This window comes from Hyperolius riggenbachi, chromosome 10, assembly GCF_040937935.1.
Source record: "Hyperolius riggenbachi isolate aHypRig1 chromosome 10, aHypRig1.pri, whole genome shotgun sequence".
NCBI lineage: Eukaryota > Metazoa > Chordata > Amphibia > Anura > Hyperoliidae > Hyperolius > Hyperolius riggenbachi.
In genome coordinates, this window is record NC_090655.1 from 21,746,241 (window position 1) to 21,761,398 (window position 15,158).

General features: G+C 47.6%; 1 protein-coding gene across 1 annotated transcript; it reads left to right on the forward strand.

Moving 5' to 3' along the window:
• Nucleotides 1–9,731: 9,731 nt before the first annotated feature.
• LOC137535592 (uncharacterized) lies at nucleotides 9,732–14,730 on the forward strand. Its single transcript, XM_068257442.1, has 3 exons — nucleotides 9,732–9,887; nucleotides 9,970–10,097; nucleotides 13,923–14,730. Exons 1-3 carry the CDS (start codon nucleotides 9,865–9,867, stop codon nucleotides 14,624–14,626), a joined length of 855 nt encoding a protein of 284 aa, XP_068113543.1. The 5' UTR covers nucleotides 9,732–9,864; the 3' UTR covers nucleotides 14,627–14,730.
• Nucleotides 14,731–15,158: the final 428 nt, after the last annotated feature.

Below are 15,158 nucleotides of genomic sequence, written 5' to 3' on the forward strand. Positions count from 1 at the left end.
CCTCCCTCCCTCTCACTCTCTCACACCCTCCCTCACTCACCCTCTCACATCCTTCTGTCACGCACCCTCCCTCACCCTCCCTCTCCCTCTCCATCCCTCCCTCTCCCTCCCTCACCCTCCCTCAGGCTCTCTCTTAATCTTCCACACCCTCTTTATTCCTCCCACACCCTCCCTTACCTTCTCGCACCCTCCCTCTTCCTCCCTCCCTCTCCCTCCCTACCTCACCCTCCCCCTCCCTCCCTCCCTCACCCTCCCTCCCTCACCCTCCCTCTCTCACCCTCCCTCTCTCAGCCTCCCTCCCTCAGCCTCTCCCTCACCCTCTCTCAGCCTCTCCCTCACCCTCTCCCACATCCTCCCTCCCACACCATCCCTCACTCTCTCACACCCTCCCTCCCTCACCCTCTCTAACCCTCTCCCTCACCCTCTCTCAGCCTCTCCCTCACCCTCTCCCACATCCTCCCTCCCACACCATCCCTCACTCTCTCACACCCTCCCTCCCTCTCCCTCCCTCACCCTCTCTAACCCTCTCCCTCACCCTCCCTCCGTCACCCTCCCTCCCTCACCCTCTCTCCCTCACCCACCCTCCCTCCCTCACCCTCTCTCACCCTCTCACACCCTTCTGTCACGCACTCTCCCTCACCCTCTCACACCCTCCCTCATCCTCACTCACCCTCTGACACTCACCCTCTCACATCGTCCCACATCCTCTCTCACACTTTCCCTCACCCCCTCTCTCCATCACCCTCTCACACCCTCCCTCACTCACCCTCCCCCTCCTTCCCGCACACTCCCTCCCCCTCCCTTCCTCCCTCTCCCTTCCTCACTCCCTCACCCTCTCTCCCTTCCTCCCTCACCCTCCCTCACCCTCTCTAACCCTCACCCTCCCTCCCTCACCCACCCTCACCCTCTCTCTACCTCACCCTCCCTCCCTCCCTACCTCACCCTCCCTCCCTCCCTCCCTACCTCACCCTCCCTCCCTACCTCACCCTCCCTCCCTCCCTCTCACTCTCTCACACCCTCCCTCACTCACCCTCTCACATCCTTCTGTCACGCACCCTCCCTCACCCTCCCTCTCCCTCTCCATCCCTCCCCCTCTCCATCCCTCCCTCTCCCTCCCTCACCCTCCCTCAGGCTCTCTCTTAATCTTCCACACCCTCTTTATTCCTCCCACACCCTCCCTTACCTTCTCGCACCCTCCCTCTTCCTCCCTCCCTCTTCCTCCCTCCCTCTCCCTCCCTACCTCACCCTCCCCCTCCCTCCCTCCCTCACCCTCCCTCTCTCACCCTCCCTCTCTCAGCCTCCCTCCCTCAGCCTCTCCCTCACCCTCTCTCAGCCTCTCCCTCACCCTCTCCCACATCCTCCCTCCCACACCATCCCTCACTCTCTCACACCCTCCCTCCCTCACCCTCTCTAACCCTCTCCCTCACCCTCTCTCAGCCTCTCCCTCACCCTCTCCCACATCCTCCCTCCCACACCATCCCTCACTCTCTCACACCCTCCCTCCCTCTCCCTCCCTCACCCTCTCTAACCCTCTCCCTCACCCTCCCTCCGTCACCCTCCCTCCCTCCCTCACCCTCTCTCACCCTCTCACACCCTTCTGTCACGCACTCTCCCTCACCCTCTCACACCCTCCCTCATCCTCACTCACCCTCTGACACTCACCCTCTCACATCGTCCCACATCCTCTCTCACACTTTCCCTCACCCCCTCTCTCCATCACCCTCTCACACCCTCCCTCACTCACCCTCCCCCTCCCCCTCCTTCCCGCACACTCCCTCCCCCTCCCTTCCTCCCTCTCCCTTCCTCACTCCCTCACCCTCTCTCCCTTCCTCCCTCACCCTCCCTCACCCTCTCTAACCCTCACCCTCCCTCCCTCACCCACCCTCACCCTCTCTCTACCTCACCCTCCCTCCCTCCCTCCCTACCTCACCCTCCCTCCCTCCCTCTCACTCTCTCACACCCTCCCTCTCACTCTCTCACACCCTCCCTCACTCACCCTCTCACATCCTTCTGTCACGCACCCTCCCTCACCCTCCCTCTCCATCCCTCCCTCTCCCTCCCTCACCCTCCCTCAGGCTCTCTCTTAATCTTCCACACCCTCTTTATTCCTCCCACACCCTCCCTTACCTTCTCGCACCCTCCCTCTTCCTCCCTCCCTCTTCCTCCCTCCCTCTCCCTCCCTACCTCACCCTCCCCCTCCCTCCCTCCCTCACCCTCCCTCCCTCACCCTCCCTCTCTCACCCTCCCTCTCTCAGCCTCCCTCCCTCAGCCTCTCCCTCACCCTCTCTCAGCCTCTCCCTCGCCCTCTCCCACATCCTCCCTCCCACACCATCCCTCACTCTCTCACACCCTCCCTCCCTCACCCTCTCTAACCCTCTCCCTCACCCTCTCTCAGCCTCTCCCTCACCCTCTCCCACATCCTCCCTCCCACACCATCCCTCACTCTCTCACACCCTCCCTCCCTCTCCCTCCCTCACCCTCTCTAACCCTCTCCCTCACCCTCCCTCCGTCACCCTCCCTCCCTCACCCTCTCTCCCTCCCTCACCCTCTCTCACCCTCTCACACCCTTCTGTCACGCACTCTCCCTCACCCTCTCACACCCTCCCTCATCCTCACTCACCCTCTGACACTCACCCTCTCACATCGTCCCACATCCTCTCTCACACTTTCCCTCACCCCCTCTCTCCATCACCCTCTCACACCCTCCCTCACTCACCCTCCCCCTCCCCCTCCTTCCCGCACACTCCCTCCCCCTCCCTTCCTCCCTCTCCCTTCCTCACTCCCTCACCCTCTCTCCCTTCCTCCCTCACCCTCCCTCACCCTCTCTAACCCTCACCCTCCCTCCCTCACCCACCCTCACCCTCTCTCTACCTCACCCTCCCTCCCTCCCTACCTCACCCTCCCTCCCTCCCTCCCTACCTCACCCTCCCTCCCTCCCTCTCACTCTCTCACACCCTCCCTCACTCACCCTCTCACATCCTTCTGTCACGCACCCTCCCTCACCCTCCCTCTCCATCCCTCCCTCTCCCTCCCTCTCCATCCCTCCCTCTCCCTCCCTCACCCTCCCTCAGGCTCTCTCTTAATCTTCCACACCCTCTTTATTCCTCCCACACCCTCCCTTACCTTCTCGCACCCTCCCTCTTCCTCCCTCCCTCTCCCTCCCTACCTCACCCTCCCCCTCCCTCCCTCCCTCACCCTCCCTCCCTCACCCTCCCTCTCTCACCCTCCCTCTCTCAGCCTCCCTCCCTCAGCCTCTCCCTCACCCTCTCTCAGCCTCTCCCTCACCCTCTCCCACATCCTCCCTCCCACACCATCCCTCACTCTCTCACACCCTCCCTCCCTCACCCTCTCTAACCCTCTCCCTCACCCTCTCTCAGCCTCTCCCTCACCCTCTCCCACATCCTCCCTCCCACACCATCCCTCACTCTCTCACACCCTCCCTCCCTCTCCCTCCCTCACCCTCTCTAACCCTCTCCCTCACCCTCCCTCCATCACCCTCCCTCCCTCACCCTCTCTCCCTCACCCACCCTCCCTCCCTCACCCTCTCTCACCCTCTCACACCCTTCTGTCACGCACTCTCCCTCACCCTCCCTCCCTACCTCCCTCTCACTCTCTCACACCCTCCCTCACTCACCCTCTCACACCCTTCTGTCACGCACCCTCCCTCTCCCTCCCTCACCCTCTCTCACCCTCACCCTCCCTCCCTCTCACTCTCTCACACCCTCCCTCACTCACACTATCACACCCTTCTGTCACTCACCCTCCCTTCCTCACCCTCTTTCACCCTCTCCCTCTCTCACCCTATCACACTCTCTTACACCCTCTCTCACCCTTCCTTTACCCTCTCACACCCTCGCTCACCCTCTATCACCCTCGCTCACCCTCTCTCACCCTCCCTCACTCTCTCTCTTCTTTTCAGACACTTCCTCACCCTCTCACACCCTCCCAAACCCTCTATCATCCTCGTTCACCCTCTCTCACCCTCCCTCACCTTCTCTCATCCTCTCAGACACTTCCTCACCCTCTCACACCCTCCCAAACCCTCTATCACCTTTGCCACACCCTCTCTCATCTTTTCACACAATCGCTCACCCACTCTATTCCTCCCACACCCTCTCCCTCCCTCTCAGACTCTTCTACACCCTCTTACATCCTCTCTCATCCTTTAGCACCCTTCCTCACACCCTCCCTCACCCTTTCACATCCTCCCATACTCTGTGTTGTAAGGTGAACTCTACAATGAAAATATATCACTATTCGTACAAACTGTATAATTTTTTTTTAATTTTTTTTTCGTAGATTGACAGTCCTATCAATAGAGATGATTTGTCCGACGAAGAAGATCCAGTTGATGTAGGCATTGTTATTAACTAAGGCTGAGCAGCCCCAAATTTTCAGGCTTTGTTTTGACTTCTAGGGGGCTCAGGACTGATGAGTTTGGGGTCCCTATCCCAAAGAAGTCATACCCTAGGGTCATAGAAACATGTTTATTTTTGCACTTCTACTGGTGAAAAATGTAAATCGCTGCCATGGTCGATAGAAATGTTAGCGTTGGGACTTCGGACCTTTTTCACAAGTATTTTGGGCCAGCTTGCTCCACTCCACAGGGTTATAGGGGAAACGAAGAAAGTGATGTTTTGATGCTTTTCTATACCGCCTATAGCCACCAGGGGGTGAATTGAGTATCTGTCTAATTAGAGGGGAATCCCTGGATTTAGAGCCCTTCAGGGACAGAGGTGGCACTGTGGAGCATGTTTCCTGTCAGCGTTAGAGTCAGCGTTAAACTCGGCATTACACTCAGCGTTAGAGTCGTGTACTAAGTCCTATATTACCGTAGCAATTCATCTCCAATTCCAGCACTTGATGGTTAATTTTATCAGTTTTTATACTTTTTATGCTCCCTCATTAAGTGCCTTATCAAAAGTCTATTTTCCACCATTTGCAAATGAAAACGTTACCTATACTCTTTGGTATCATTGATCCCAAACAACAATCCAGCTGTGTTATAACAGCAAGTAATGGGTTATTAAAATATATCTCCTTTATGTAAGTTAAAGCTGTACTGTATCTAGAAAGGCAAAGTATTCTATCAATTACCTAGGGCTTCACCGGGCCCCCATCCGCCGTCTAGTACCTAAACGCTACTCATTGTACCTCCGTTCTCCAAACTCATTCTACTTTTGATTTGGACAGATTTGTTTTTGGGCCTGTTGGACTATGGCCACATGCTTTTTTCCTTCTTGTTATCCGCTATTTGAGAGGGGGTATGTGAGGAAAACATCAGCTTTGCAGGGTTGTACTGACCTGGAGGTAGAAGTCTAGGTACGGGATGGAATGAAGGCTTGGACTGGAGTAGTACAGGGCAGGAGAGTTGCTGGGGGCTTGGTGAAGCCCCATGTAAGTGAACCAACGTGTTCATTTTAAATGTAGAGCTGTGATTTAACAAATACATCAATACCTTTGTGCATGGATCATAAAAAATTTTTTGTTAAAAAGATGAAAGTATTTATCGATTTGCATTGTAATTATAACAGAAGGCATTTAAAGAGAGTCTGAAACAAGAATAGATCTCGCTTCAGACCTCATTTGTAGCAGGGGCATGCACGTGTGCCCCTGCTAAAACGCCGCTATCCCGCGACTTAACGGGGGATCCCTGCCCCCCAAACACCACTCCCAACCAGGAAGCGGGGGAGCGCTTCCTGGTTGAGGCAATTTCTACGACAATTTCTACGACCAACTTTCCAAATAACTTTTGCAGGGGGAGGGGGGGGGGGTTGGGGGTGAAGGGACCCCCGTTTAGCCACGTGATAGCGGCGTTTTAGCAGGGACACACGTACCCCTGCTATATATGAGAGCTAAATCGAGATTTAGTCTCGCTTAAGTGTCTCTGTAAGTTAAGTGGTACAATTTAAAAAATAGATGTAAAAATGTATTGTCAAAATTTTTTTTTATCACATTAAAAATAGACTCCAAAACGTGAGCATATCATTACATACCAAATACTTCCTGGCAAATTGTTCAAATTTATTGAAAAAAAAATTAGGTGACAATACAACTACAAGAGAAGAAGCATGTCTGTATTTCATTGGTTAAATGGAAAGTTAAAATAGATTAATGGTGCTGTGATTATGCTCCGTCACCTGCAAAAGGAAGTTGTTAGATAATAATTTTGTGTAGGGCCACAATAACGTGCAAATGTAATGTTGAGGTGTTTCTTTTTTTATAATTGTGAATGCAGTCGGTGTTACTGTGAAATAATACCAATATAATTAGTGACCAAAAATTCATTAGGCTTGGTGCAAACGACGGAAAATGCAAGGAAATTTTTACTCTCTTTTCAGGGATATCAACAACATAGTACTTCGGATAAGCAAGTGAAATCAATGCAACGAGCAAATCACCCTTCAATTACTTCCAAGGTAAGATATGTAGCGGTTATCAGTGTATAACACTACATTAATTGTATGACAAACTTATCTTACACCGAGATTCTACACAGGGTTCTCAAGCATCTACCTCATATTCGTCATCACGTAGTGACGATAAACATGCCAAAAAAAATCATGCTTCAGACAGCAGGAGGAGCAGTAGTAGAGTTGATAAATCAAATCGTATCGAAAATGAAAGGGAGAACAGCTCAAGGGTTAGTTACTGTAAACTTGCGTGTTGTTATGACATTACAACTGCCTTACTTAATTTTTTTGTTTTTGGGTGATCGATTAATTGTCGAAACATTTAATTTTAGGCTTCACAATCTTCATCATTGCATTATTCATCTTACGCAGACGGTCAACGTGTGGAAAAAAAAAGAAAACACAACAGCCACAAGAGCACTAACAGAGTGGATAATTCTGATGATTATGAATGTGAAAAAGATGACAATGCTAGGGTAAATATATTGAAAATATGTTAATTGTAAACTTGGTGGAGATTTAGAACTTGTTTTTAAAAATGTGGTGTACATTGAGCACTTGTACAAGGGTAGCTTAGATTACTCAAACATTGAAAACATAAGTTTTGAATGGTAATAGTAATGGGAGTGTAGTCTTCTACTGGCGTCTTCTAATATGTTGTTCAATATTCTTGACTCCATAGAAAGCGCGTGACTTCAATTGGCGTCCATAAAATCAATTTTACAACAACACATTTGCTTACCATAGTACAACTTTAATTAGAGCGCAGCTTACAACTCCCCCCCCCCCCCCCCCCAGCCGGCTCCCCCCGCACAAGTACAGAGCGAGATGTGTTGCCTTTGGAAAAGGGAAGTAGTGAAGAGCATTGACCTCAATCATTCTCTTGCCCACGGCGATGATAATGATGTGGCTACGTATCTGAGTGTTGCTTTCATCTTCTCTTCAACCCGCCTCCCCCCCCCTGCCCCCCAAGTCTCTCCATCCCTCCCTTGTCCGAGCGCAGCGTTGTGATTTGGTTCCCTAAGAAGAGTAATGCACAGCGTTCCCTCACCGGTTCATGCCGCCTGTTGGAGTCTCATCTCTATGACGTCGTGTCTAATTAAAGGCGCCGTAAAGATGAGATTCCGAGCAGCGGCAATGTGGACCGGTGAGGGAGAAAGCTGAGCATTACTCTTCATAGGTAATCAACTCTAAACGCTATGCTCAGACAAGTGGGAGAGAGAATCGGGGGGGGGAGCAGAAGATGCAAACGCCACTCAGATACTAGTGTTGTCCGGATCATGAACGATTCGGATCTTTGATCCGAATCTATTTTATGAGTCGATCATTCGAATCATCAAAATGAACGATTCGGATCGCAAAAGAGGCGGGGCCAGAAGTGACACGCCCCTCTCAGCGGGCAGCGGGGTCCTGGAAGCAGGGATCGCTCTGTTGGATGGGAGGCAGCCTTGCAGGGAGACAGGTAGATGAGAGGGAGGGGACATGGGTGCCACTGCCAGATATGTGTAGAGCACACATACTGGCTATAACGTGCTGCTCATTATAGGCTGGCTGTTCCGTAGTGCTGCACAGTGATCACATTGGAAGCTTTTGGCTTAGCACAGCTCAGTAACTTTGCAGACAGTGTGATTGAAAGGCAATATAATCCTCCTGCACTCGGCACTAAACAGCTGCACTTATCTTCTGGGAATGCTTTCTTTCACTGTGCGACCTTTTCTTTTAAAGTGTACAGATGAACATATAGGTGAAATATATGTAAAGCATATGACTTCAGCATGTGGGTATTACGTGCAAACATTTCTGCTCTCTGCTCGTCCCTCCTCCCTTCTCTGTCCACTCCCTGCCCTCTGTCCATCTTCTCCCCTTGTGTCCACTCCCTCCCCTTCTCCTGACCACAGACCTGTCCTGCTGTTCATTTCACCCCCGAATGCTTCCTGTAGTAAAATGATCCGAGATTCGGATCAAAGATCCGGATCTCTTCAATGATCCGATTCGAATCATCCGGATCATTGAAAAGATCCGAACCCGGATCATTGAAAAGATCCGAACTTCCCATCTCTATCAGATACATTGTAGCCATATTATTATCATCGCCGTGGACAGGTTAATGAATGCTATCATTGTTGTGCACTACTTTTCATTTTCAAAGGCATCACATCTAGCTCTGTACTGGTGCGTGGGAGTGTGCCTGGGGGGGGGTTTAAGTTTCAAGCTGCGCTCATATACTTTGTAGTCACAATGAGAACACAGATTCCAAGCACTCGGAGACACTTATGTTGACGCTTACTTCATGCCATGACCACGGGAGCACTCAGCACACACACATGTCACTCACTCAAGAGGTATTAACCCCGGTGTAAGCCGAGACCACCACTTTTTTAAAAAAAATTTTGGTCCTAAAATCCCGGCATATACTCTAGTATATATGGTAGCAAGAACACGTGATCGTTCGTCCAAATGTGTGCAGCAGATGTAACTTACAATTGTACACCCGGTGCCTAAAAAAAAACATATATGTTTTATTTTTCGCAAGTAAACTATCAGAAAAGGGTGCTATACAAGGGAAAAAAAAGTGAAATTCTATATTATTTTTGTAGTAGCACATTTATAGTTCCGCACTGTACTGTAATGTTACTTGAAACACACAAAATTGTTCTATTGAAGAAAAAGTTAAAGGTCAGGCTGTGTAGTCAAAAATTGCTTCTATACTACAACTAATCTTCATGAGAAGTAAAACAATATCAACCCCACATCAATTCCAATAGCCATAAACTGACAGATCACATTGCAAATGTGTTCTGTGACAAATGCAAATCTTGTTACCTGGTCAGTGCTCATTAAAAAAGCAAAAAGTAGTAGTGTTTATAAATTTAGATTTGTGTGGTTACCATCAGTATTACTTGTTTTCAGGACAAAAACCAAAAAAGGAAAATTAATGTACAGTGGTAATATAAAAATTTCCAAGCAAAAGTATAATCTGTACTATTTATTTAATTTTCTTTAGAAATGTAGTCGGAACAATACACCCTTGGCGGAATGGTATGGAACGGAGGAGTTCGAACAAAAAAGGTATGGAGGCGATAGTACAAATAAGAAGACACAGAAAGCAAATACAAAGAAAAAAAGGCAACGTTCTGAAGACAGTACCGACCAAGAGAGTGCCATGGAGGAAGATACATCAAGACCGGCGAAGAAAAAAAGTCAAACCCAAACAACACAGAGAAAAAGAAAGGCACGGTTCACTTTTGACGAAAATCTTGTCCTGATGGAACACATTCTTGAAGTGTATGACCGTTTGGTTGGAAAGGATCTGTCACACACTGACACCATATGGCGAAGTAAGAAGTGGAATGAGATTCTGCAAGCTGTAAACAGTGTCAGTAGTACTCCACGAGATCTTGAAAATATTAAAAAACGCTTTCAAGACATAAAAGGTGACGTCAGAAAGAAAATGTCTGAGGAAATAACAGAAAGGTTAGTAAAAAAGTAGAACCAAGTATTAGCTTACATTTTCCCCAGATTTCATTACATTCAAATATTTTTGCATTTTTTGCAGTAAAAAAACGGGGGGTCTCGGAAGAAAAATTTACTTTCGAGAATATGAAAACCTTTTAAAACCCATGATTGACCCGGATTCAATAACTGGTATTGACGAAGCATTTGATGCTGATCGCGATTCAGAGAGTAAGTGTGTAATGTACATATATTCACATAATATTGTTTTAAAACCATTAACCCTAATGTTAATATGAACCCCCCACTCCCCCCTGTCAACAAAGCAGTACTTATTGCTGGAGTCCATATCGCGATCTTTATTTAAAGCATGACGGTACATCGACATGGTACTCATCTAAGTACACAGGCACGACCCCATTTATTTCATTGAACACATACTTCTTTGCTTGTATGTACAAGGTAGTAAGTAGGGATGGGATGACGAATCTGGCGAATCCACGAATCCCTCGAATATTTGGAAATATTCGAGATTCGTGGATTCGAATCCCGACGCCATTTTCCACTTTGCGAATCCGCCGAATCCCGACGCTGCATCGCCGCGCATCCGTCGCTCGCACTCGTCCACGTCCTCCTCCGAGCCCCCCCCTCCGCGTCTCCTCCGCCCGCCCGCATACATTGTATCAACTCACCTGTCCAGTGGAGCGCAGAGCGGCAGACCTCTCGCTCACTTCCTGGTTCCCTCTAGTGATGGCTTTTACAATGACGTCATCAGTAAAAGCCGGTCCAGCCACTAGAGGGAACCGAGAAGTACCGAGGAGGTCTGCCGCTCTGCGCTCCACTGGACAGGTGAGTTGATACTTATGCAGGCACGGAGGAGGCCGTGGGGGTGAGCAGACGGAGGCACGGGGGGGAGCGACACCTACACCTACCTACCTCTATACCTCCCTCTATACCGACCTCTATACCTACCTAAAGGCCCCCTATACGTACCTACCTACCCGCCACTATACCTACCTACCTACAGGCCCCTATACCTACCTAAAGGATACGTACCTACCTACCACTATCCCTACCTACCTACAGGCCCCTATACCTACCTAAAGGCCCCCTATATGTACCTACCTACCTACCTAAAGGCCCCTATACCTACCTAAAGGCCCCTATACCTACCTACCTACCTACCTAAAGGCCCCTATACCTACCTACCTACATACCTACCTATAATTAAGGCCTCTATATACCCTGTTACCTATACTGAAGGCCCATATACCCTGCTACCTATACTGAAGGCCCATATACCCTGCTACCTATACTGAAGGCCCATATACCCTGCTACCTATACTGAAGGCCCATATACCCTGCTACCTATACTGAAGGCCCATATACCCTGCTACCTATACTGAAGGCCTATATACCCTGCTACCTATACTAAAGGCCCATATACCCTGCTACCTATACTGAAAGCTACCAATATTGAAGGCACCCATACCTAGCTAGCTATACTGAAGGCACCTTTACCTCGCTACCTATACTGCGGGCAACTATACCACGGATCGCACAATTCTTATGTGCAGGATTCGTTAGTTTCGGGATTTGAAAGGTTCGAGATATTCGAGAACCTTTTCAGATTCGGATTCTGATTCGAAAAAATTGTGGATTCGTCCCATCCCTAGTAGTAAGGTAGGTTTAGAAATTATTTGTTACTTATACAAACATTCCTACTTATTATTTCTTGATTTACTTCCGTAACGAACATTCCATAGTCAGCCGATTACAATGTTTGAATGGCTTTGGCATGAGCCTACGACAGTGGAGTGTGTGTCATAGGAAGAGTAAATAACCAAATGGATACAGTCAAAATGCATACTGCTTTTGTAAACAATGCTGCTGGATAGGTTCTTATTAGTTGATGCTTCTTTTTATGCAACAGCCTCCAAACATCACCCCAACCTTAAATATTTCTGTCTGAAATTATTTCTGAAATTGATTATTCACACAGTTACTTCAAAAAACGGCACTTACATGGGGCTTCTTCCTTCTACTTTTAGTCGGTCTGTGCCCTCGTAGCAGCTCCTCTACCTCCTTGCGTCCAGCTGCCATTAAGTAAACTTTATCAGGTTGGCTACCAGGTCATGTGGTGTAAGTGCCATCATCTGTGGTGTAATGGGCAGGCACAGTATTCATGCACAGTACTGAATCCATTACGTCCCTTCACCACGTAATCCACCCCAAATACGCAATGAAGGTCACAGAAGTAGACCTGGAAGTCAATGTAACAAGCTTAGCTTCTTCAACAATAAACGCAGGGAGATGCAGGAGCTGTGCGGTCGAGACTCAGGTGCTTGAAGAAGCAACATACAAGTGGTGGTTGGTTGTTTTCATTTTTTTTTAACATACTTTTTCTTAATACATTCAGTTAATTATTAACCGCTATGTAAATCTAAATCCAAATTCACCTTTGTTTTCTTCTACACTGTTTTGTGTTATTACATAATGTGTTTTTATTCGTTTATTTAATATGATGAAAGTTGAGGTACTAAAAAGCGTTTTTTTTTTCCTTATTTCATAATGTGTATGGAAAATGGAATAGTACTATACCACCGCTACCATCTTTGTAACACTAAAAATTGCTATAAGTTTACACTCTTAGATGACTAATTTAATTGAAAAATGATTTGCATGACATTGCTTCCACAATGGTACTCACAAGGTCACCTTTGTCATGGCTCATTTCATAATTATCATTCCACTAGTAACTATTAAAATTAAATGCGCATTACATGGTAAAATTTGAAAAATATTCACAATTTCGATAACACATTTATTTAGTCTTGAACATTCCTTTACAAACTTTAAAGGTGAACCAGATACGAAGCACACTGGTGTATTTTATCATATATATCAGTAGGAACACTACAGAACACACTTACGGTAGCCATACACTGGTAGATTTGCCATGAGATTCGTCTAACAGATATATCCCTTTATGATTAAATGTGATCAGAGAGGGAACGTATGGCTACCTTTACTGTTGATAGATTGTGAACCAATTTCAGCTTGAAACCCTTCTCAATCTGTAGTGGTGGTGCTTCCGCCTTTCATCCCAACCCCGCAAACTTTACCTGCTCCGTCGGCGCCAATGCCCCCGGACATCGCTGTTCCGTCTACGCTCTGGTCTGGTCTCCAGGTCTGGCATGCTTCACATCCTCCTCACCAGCCGGAAGTTGAAAGATTGCAGTGCCCACTAATCTTTTTCATTCCTGCCGGGCACAAGTAAGTTAAGCATGCCGGACCGCGAGACCAGATTAAAGCGGAAACGGAGCAGCGTTGACTGGGGGCACTGCCATTGGCGGAGCAGGTAATGTACTGCCGTTGTATTGCGTCGGCCGTAGGGCAATCAAACACCGCTAGCGACACACTCCCTGCCAGCGGGCGATCAACGGTAACTTTAGGCACTCACCGATCGGCGGTATTGGAATAAATAGATTGATAATCAGCGTGCAGCGGGAACAATGTGACAGCTGTTGGTCGGCAGGGAATCGGCCTAGTGTATGGCCAGCTTCACAATGCACTATGTTTCATCCTCACTGTTAACGGTGTCTATTATCAACTGTGATAGGAATCCAAGGCTGAGCATTCTTTTTGGCTTTGAATTTTTGTAGCTGAGTCATTATAGCAGAGCTTAAAGGCGGCAGGATTGGGCTTTAAAAAACACATGAAACGATGGACTCCACTATAATCTTTCCGTAGCAAAGCTACACTGAGTGCTCAGTCAGGGATTCTTATCACCGGTGAAAACAGTCAGATTACAGAGAAAACAATGAATCAAAGATTATAGTAGGTAGTAACTGCCATATACCCACTGATTTACAAGGTAAAAGACAACAGTGTGCTTCATCTCTGGTTTTCTTTAACTTTACAATTTGTGAGCTCCATGTTTGCTTATCAGTGTAGTAACCACATATGTTTTTGAAATGATCCAGAAATTGTTGCCTTTAAGGTAAAGATGTCTTGAAGTAGCTTGTAACGTACCCACAACTTTTACTATTGCAGCTATTGTGGAACCACAATCTCAACAACAAGACAATAGAGAAACTATGATGTTATTTAGTGATCACAGTGATACAGAATTTGGAGCGGATATTACTGAGGTTGCCGAGGTAGATTCTGTCCAAGTAACCTTGGTGAATATTGATGTGCATGAAGCACCAAATGAAGGGACACGCAATGAAACAGTAACACCTGAGCAAACTGTACGTGACAATCACTCAGCACCTCAAGGAGCAAGGTCAGGGAGGAATAACGTTACAACAAATCAATCTCTACCTGTTAATTTATCAAGAAACAATCGAACAACGTGTCGGACAAGGAACATGGACAGAGAGCAGTACATGTTCGACAGAGAACAAGCTGATCGCATTCATGAAGCACAAGAAAAGCAGAGACAGGAACATATGCAACGATTGGATGCTGTTATAAGCCATCTTGAGGTGTTCAATCACAATTTTAGTAACAACTGCATCAACATTCAGGAAATTACTAATTACTTGCGTGAGGCAGTCCAAAACTTGGTTGGAATTCGGCAAGCAACAGAGATTGCTAATGATATTCAAAGGGAATATTGTATTTTGACAAAATTGTACAGAGAGCAGAAATTACTCTTTCTTTCGAAACAACCATTTCTGCATGACAACTCTAATCACTCTGGAGAAAAAGCGCCAGAAGACAGTGGTAATGTATCTCTTTCCGAGGTTTAGGTTTTCAGTGATAAACTTCATAAACCTCTGTTAAAAGTTTGTAACGGTTAAGATGGCAATTATCTTTGTTAATTTATTTGCTGTCGTTTTCAACAAGACAATATTGGACAAAAGGAGTTGACACAATTTTTTCGGGGATTATTTATTAATCTCTTTAAGCACTTTAGCAAGAATAGGTAGTAAAGGAATGTTAAAAATGGTCAAGAAGCAAATGTTAAATCTTACCGTGTACATACGCATTAATATTTGCACTATTTCAAAGCAATGTTAATTACACCAGTGAGCAAATGTTTGCATCAACCAAGTGAACCTGGCAAATCTGGCTTTGCAAATTTGGCCTACTGGCTAACCACGAGACATTGCTCATGCAAATATGCATTTGCTAACGCTTGCCTAAATATGCAGGGTCAAAAAGCAAAACCCGCAAAACGCCCTGCGGGAATTAGTTCATGCTTCATAGCACTATCCAGGGGCGCCACCAGGAGGCTTCCCAATGCCCCCATACAAACAGGGGGGCCGGGGGGGTCCCAGT

What these genes read in the sequence shown, in the direction of transcription:
- LOC137535592 (XM_068257442.1), top strand. Translation starts at nt 9,865, where the DNA reads ATGTCTGAGGAAATAACAGAAAG. An exon ending in TCTGAGGAAATAACAGAAAG is followed by an intron (nt 9,888 to 9,969) that starts GTTAGTAAAAAA and finishes CATTTTTTGCAG; the next exon opens with TAAAAAAACGGGGGGTCTCG. An exon ending in TGCTGATCGCGATTCAGAGA is followed by an intron (nt 10,098 to 13,922) that starts GTAAGTGTGTAA and finishes TTACTATTGCAG; the next exon opens with CTATTGTGGAACCACAATCT.